The sequence below is a fragment of the Solanum pennellii genome, chromosome 1 (genome assembly GCF_001406875.1).
Source record: "Solanum pennellii chromosome 1, SPENNV200".
NCBI classification, from domain to species: Eukaryota; Viridiplantae; Streptophyta; class Magnoliopsida; order Solanales; family Solanaceae; genus Solanum; species Solanum pennellii.
The window spans coordinates 32,258,863-32,264,982 of NC_028637.1; the positions used below are offsets into that span (position 1 = coordinate 32,258,863).

Here is a 6,120-nt window from a genome sequence, read left to right on the forward strand (position 1 = left end):
CACACGTTTTAAGGGACGCATTGGACTATTCTTTCCTTAATTATAAAGTTAGAGGGTTAATATTAATAAGTCTAATTACTTGGGGGTTAAAAGAGGTAACCTTAAGTTAATTAGTGGGTTTTATTGTCCTCTTTCACACTTAATTATATGTTAATTAGGGTAAAAGAAAGAGGGTTTTGAATAAAAACAAACAGAAAGAACAAGAGAGAGGGAGAATAACGCACGAGTAGAGAGAGGAGAAACGAAGAGGAAAACACAAACTTTGGGACGTGACAGTTTGAGTAGTTAATATTTTGTTCCTAGAAATACTTTAAAGAAATATTGCATAAACATATGTTTAATATTATGTTACATAGTATGACTACTAAATTCATATTTTGATTATTAAAATAGTCTTTAAAATGATGTCTCAATAGTTTTTAATTAATTTGAAGAAAGTATCAAAGTTAGTGACTAAAAAAATGAACAATCTTTTACCATCAAGAAATCAATAATTTGATAATGTATTCATCGAAAGATTAAAAAAATATAAAATTTTCATTGAAGGACGACCAATGCATTTTAGTAATTTTGTCATCACTTAAGGGAACAAAATAATAATTTTATAATTAATGGTCAAAATAAAAATCTAGAAAAATCTATACATATCTTAACTTTTGTTATGAACTCATAAGGATATTATTATAATTTTGTTTAAATGAAGAATTTCTGTTACTTAATTTCTTACAGACAATAAATGCTAAGTTTGAATAGTTAATATTTTGTTCATAGAAATACTTTAAAGGAATATTCTGGAAACATATTTTGAATATTATGTTACATAATATGACCACTAAATTCGTATTTTTATTTATTAAAATAGTTATAAAGTGATGTATCAACAGTTTTAAATAATTTGAAGAAAATATCAAATTTCGTGACTAAAAGAATGAAAAATGTTTGACAATCAAGAAATCAATAATTTTATGATGTAATCATCAAAAAATTTAAAAAACATAAATTTTTCATTTTTCATATTTTCTTAAAATCAAATATGATAAACTATTTAAAAACGAAAAATTGACAAGGTGAACATTCATCATTTCAATTCTAATGAATATTAAAATTTAAAATAAAGAAAATGAGTAGTTAAAAAAATAAAGAAGAACAACAAAGGAAAATGTCAATAAAAAAAAATACTTTGTTCAGAAAGACGACCAATGGCATTTTAGTAATTTTATCATCAATTAAGGGTACAAAATAATAATTTTATATTAATGGTCAAAATAAAATCTAGAAAAATTCATACATGTCTTAACTTTTATTATAAGCCCATAAGGATATTATTGTAATTTTCCTAAATGAAGAGTTTCTATTACTTAAGTTCTTACAAACAATAATAAATGCTAAGTTTAAGTAGTTAATATTTTGTTCCTAGAAAAACTTTAAAGGAATATTGCATAAACATATTTTTAATATTATGTTACATAATATGACTACTAAATTCGTATTTTGATTATTATAATATTCTTTAAAATGAAGTATCAATAGTTATTAATTAATTTGAAGAAAGTATCAAATTTCGTGACTAAAAGAATGAACAATGTTTGACTATCAAAAAATTAATAATTTGGTAATATATTCATTGAAAGATTAAAAAAAATGTACAATTTTCATTTAAGGACGACCAATACATTTTAGTAATTTTATCATCACTTAAGGGTACAAAATAATAATTGTATAATTAATGGTCAAAATAAAAATCTAGAAAAAGTCATACATGTCTTAACTATTGTTATGAACCCATAATGATATTATTGTAATTTTTCTTAAATGAAGAGTTTCTATTATTTAACTTCTTACAAACAATAATAAATGCTAAGTTTGAATAGTTAATATTTTGTTCCTAGAAATACTTTAAAGGAATATTGCATAAACATATTTCTAATATTATGTTACATAATATGATCAATAAATTCGTATTTTGATTTACTAAAATAGTCTATAAAATGATGTATCAACAATTTTTAATTAATTAATTTGAAGAAAATATCAAATTTCGTGACTAAAAGAATGAACAATGTTTGACTATCAAGAAACAAATAATTTGATAATGTATTCATCAAAAAATATAAAAATATAAAATTTTCATTTTATATATTTTCTTAATATCAAATATGATAAATTATTTAAGAACGAAAATTTGACAAGATGAACATTCAACATTCAAATTCTAATGAATATTAAAATTCAAGCTAAAGAAAATGAGTAGTTAAAGAATAAAGAAGAACACCAAAGGAAAATGTCAATAAAAAAATAGGGATAATGCACAAGTACCCCCTCAACCTATACCAGAAAACTCAGAGACACACTTATACTATATAAAGATCCTATTACACCCCTGAACTTATTTTATTAATAATTTTTTCCCCCTTTTCGACCTACATGGCACTATCTTGTGGGTCCAACGCTGATTGACTTTTTTTTTCGAACAAGTGCCACGTAGGCCCAAAAGGGGTAGAAAATTACGTATAAAATAAGTTCAGGTGGGTAATAGGACCTTAGTATAGTATAAGTGTGTCTCTTGGATTTTGGGCATAGGTTGAGGGGGTACTTGTGCATTTTGCCTAAAAAAGTACTTTGTTTAGAAAGACGACCAATGACATTTTAATAATTTTATCATTACTTAAGGGTACAAAATAATAATTGTATAATTAATGGTCAAAATAAAAAACTAGAAAAACTCAAACATGTCTTAACTTTTTTTATGAGCCCATAACGATATTATTGTAATTTGGCTTAAATGAAGAGTTTCTATTACTTAACTTCTTACAAACAATAATAAATTCTAAGTTTGAGTAGTTAGTGTTTTGTTCCTAAAATACTTTAAAGGAAGATTGCGTAAACATATTTTTAATATTATGTTACATAATATGACTACTAAATTCGTATTTTGATTATTAAAGTAGTCTTGAAAATGATGTATCAATAGTTATTAATTAATTTAAAGAAAGTATCAAATTTCGTGACTAAAAGAACGAACAATTTTTGACTATTAAGAAATCAATAATTTGATAATGTATTCATCGAAAGATTAAAAAAATATAAAATTTTCATTTAAGGACGACCAATGCATTATAGTAGTTTTATCATCATTTAAGGGAACAAAATAATAATTGTATAATTAATGGTCAAAATAAAAATCTAAAAAAATTCATACAAGTCTTAATTTTTGTTATGAACCCATAAGGATACCATTGTAATTTTGCTTAAATGAAGAGTTTTTATAACTTAACTTCTTACAAAAATGCTAAGTTTGAATAGTTAATATTTTGTTCCTAGAAATACTTTAAAAGAATATTGCGTAAACATATTTTTAATATTATGTTACATAATATGACGAGTAATTCGTATTTTGATTTACTAAAATAGTCTTTGAAATGATATATCAATAGTTTTTTATTAATTTGAAGAAAATATCAAATTTCGTGACTAAAAGAATGAACAATGTTTGACTATCAAGAAATCAATCATTTGATAATGTATTCTTCGAAAAATTAAAAAAATATAAAATTTTCATTTTTTTATATTTTCTTAATATCAAATATGATAAAATATTTAACAACGAAAATTTGACAAGGTGAACATTCAACATTCAAATTCCAATGAATATTAAAATTCAAACTAAAGAAAATGAGTAGTTAAAAAAAAGAACAACAAGGAAAAATGTCAATTAAAAAAGACTTTGTTTAGAAATATAAAGGAAGAAAAAAACTAAAGATGAATAAATTAGAAAAAAAAACCGAAAAAAAAGTATATTGGTTATTTTGCGTGACTAATCTTTAGAGTTTTCTTTACGGCATGATACTTAGTGTAGTATCAAAAAAAATTAATCAATGTAATTTGATATATAACATTACGATAATTGTTATTGTATATAGAAATAAAGTTTCTTTCATGATTATTTTTATTATTTTGGAGGCAAAATTTATTTATTTAATAAATACTTTTAATATTCAGAATATAACATTACGATAATTGTTATTGTATATAGAAATAAAGTTGCTTTCTTGATTGTTTTTATTGTTGTGAATTTAGAAATCAATCTTTTAAGTATTTCCATTTATTGAAGACAATAATACAAATGTATCACACAATTCACCGACAAAGCCAAATACAAACACATTATACTTAAATTGAAGCAATAGAGATTTGAAAAACATTAAATCGATCTTTACGAATTGATTGATCAATGATTAGTATTTTATCAGATGCAAAGTTTATGGTGAAAATATCACAAAACGAAGATAATAAAATTGTGAAAAAATAGATAACACTTGCAAATATATGTGAAGACCGATGAATTTTTCAAAGGTATCAACATTTTATATATTCTTTGAACATGAAATATTTTAACTCTTAACCTAACACAATTCTCTTTTCCCTTGCTGCATAGAATTTTTTTAAATTAAAATTTCTCAATTTATGGTGTAAACGACACGTTTATGTCGTATGATCATTTGAAATAGATTATCAAGTAATATGTTGAAGTTGTTTACTAAAAAAAATATAATATAATGTACACACATTTCAAATCTTTGGAGGCTAATTACATCATATCCGAAAAGTTTTCTCAAGTACAAAAATCTAGAATTTTTCATTCCTCTCGAATACATTCCTTGATAGTACAATACATTGCAAATGACATATTACTTCGGGAAGAGGATGCATTCGAGAGGGTATAGATATGTATCCGAGAAGAAATAGATATATCTGAAAGGAAATAGGGATGTATTCAGGAGATGATTAATAATCATCTTAAATTGTGAATTTATGTAATTTTTTCAACGAAATATGTGAAATTATATTGGACCCGTATTACGGGCCTTAAAATATATAGTGTATTGTAACGACCCGCTAGGTCGTTTTGAGAGCTAGGACTAGTTTGACTCCTTTTGAAAATTTAAAGGGGTATTTTAAACTATTGGATAACTATGAGTACCCAATTGATGAAACTTTTATTAAATAAATAATTAGATAATAGGTTAGTGGAGTTTCACGGTTAATAATTTCTTATTAAAAAGAAAAGGAAAACGAAAAGTGGGGAGGCGAAACCTTACCACTGGCGACCGGCGAGAGGGAGAAAAATCATAGCCATTGTTCAGGTAAAGATATGAGATATTCGTTCTTTTCAATTCTATATATAGTAATATATTGTCGGAGTGCTTGGGATTGTGTTATTATTTTATGCTATATTGATAATGGGTGATAAGAAATAATGGGTAAGTTGGTGATGATTACTAAATTATATTATAATGTTAGCAATTGGGTTAGTATTCAAAAAAAAAATATAAATATATAAAAATCGATCGAAGTCGAATAGTTGAATGGCTGCAGGTTAATGTTTTCTGGGATTTTTTTAAATGAATTTATTATATATATTGTTAGCTTCAGAATGGTAGGAATAAGATTGAGCCAATCATTGGACAATCATTGTCAATGATTGCCAATGATTGGAATATGATAAATATTTTAGCAAATTGGCACTTGTTTACAAATGTGTTTCTGCAAAAAAAAAATGTATATAATGATAATAGATTTTTTAATTGGAAATTTAATGGTGGAAGTTTTTTTTTTATTTATGTTTTTATGTTTGAATTATGTAGTGGTGGGTGATAAACATGGATGCCAATCATTGGGCAATCATATGCCAATGATTGGCATGGGAGATGCTTGAATTGGCAGTGCAGTTTGAAGAGGAAAAAAAAATGGGAAAAGGGGAGGGGCGTTCCACTTCTGCCAATGGGTGGAAATTTGGTTCAGGTTTTATTCATATATTAAAATGCTAGTTTTTAATATATTGGGATTGGTAATTAATTATTAGGTGTTATTTTATATGATCTAACATTGAATTTTAGTCCATTTGAAGAGGTTAGAGTTAAGTTCTTGGCTTGAAATTTAGCAAGTATGAAAAATTTGGCATACCAATATATATAAAGATTTGGAGTTTGTTGAAAATATGAGTGAGTTTTAGCGTCTATGATAGACATATAATAATTTGAATGTCTACAAAAATTTGCTTACTTACGAATATTGCAAAATTGGTAGATTGGGAACGTTCCGAAACCTTGCGAAAAGGAA

General features: G+C 24.9%; 1 protein-coding gene across 1 annotated transcript in view; it reads left to right on the plus strand.

Moving 5' to 3' along the window:
- Positions 1–5,747: 5,747 nt before the first annotated feature.
- The window catches only part of LOC107019677 (DNA-binding protein HEXBP-like), a 1,420-nt gene continuing 1,047 nt past the window's right edge, over positions 5,748–6,120 (plus strand). Inside the window, exon 1 of the mRNA XM_015220078.1 lies at positions 5,748–5,802. Within this exon, the coding sequence (XP_015075564.1) occupies positions 5,748–5,802 (55 nt within the window). The remainder of the gene's footprint in view (positions 5,803–6,120) is intronic.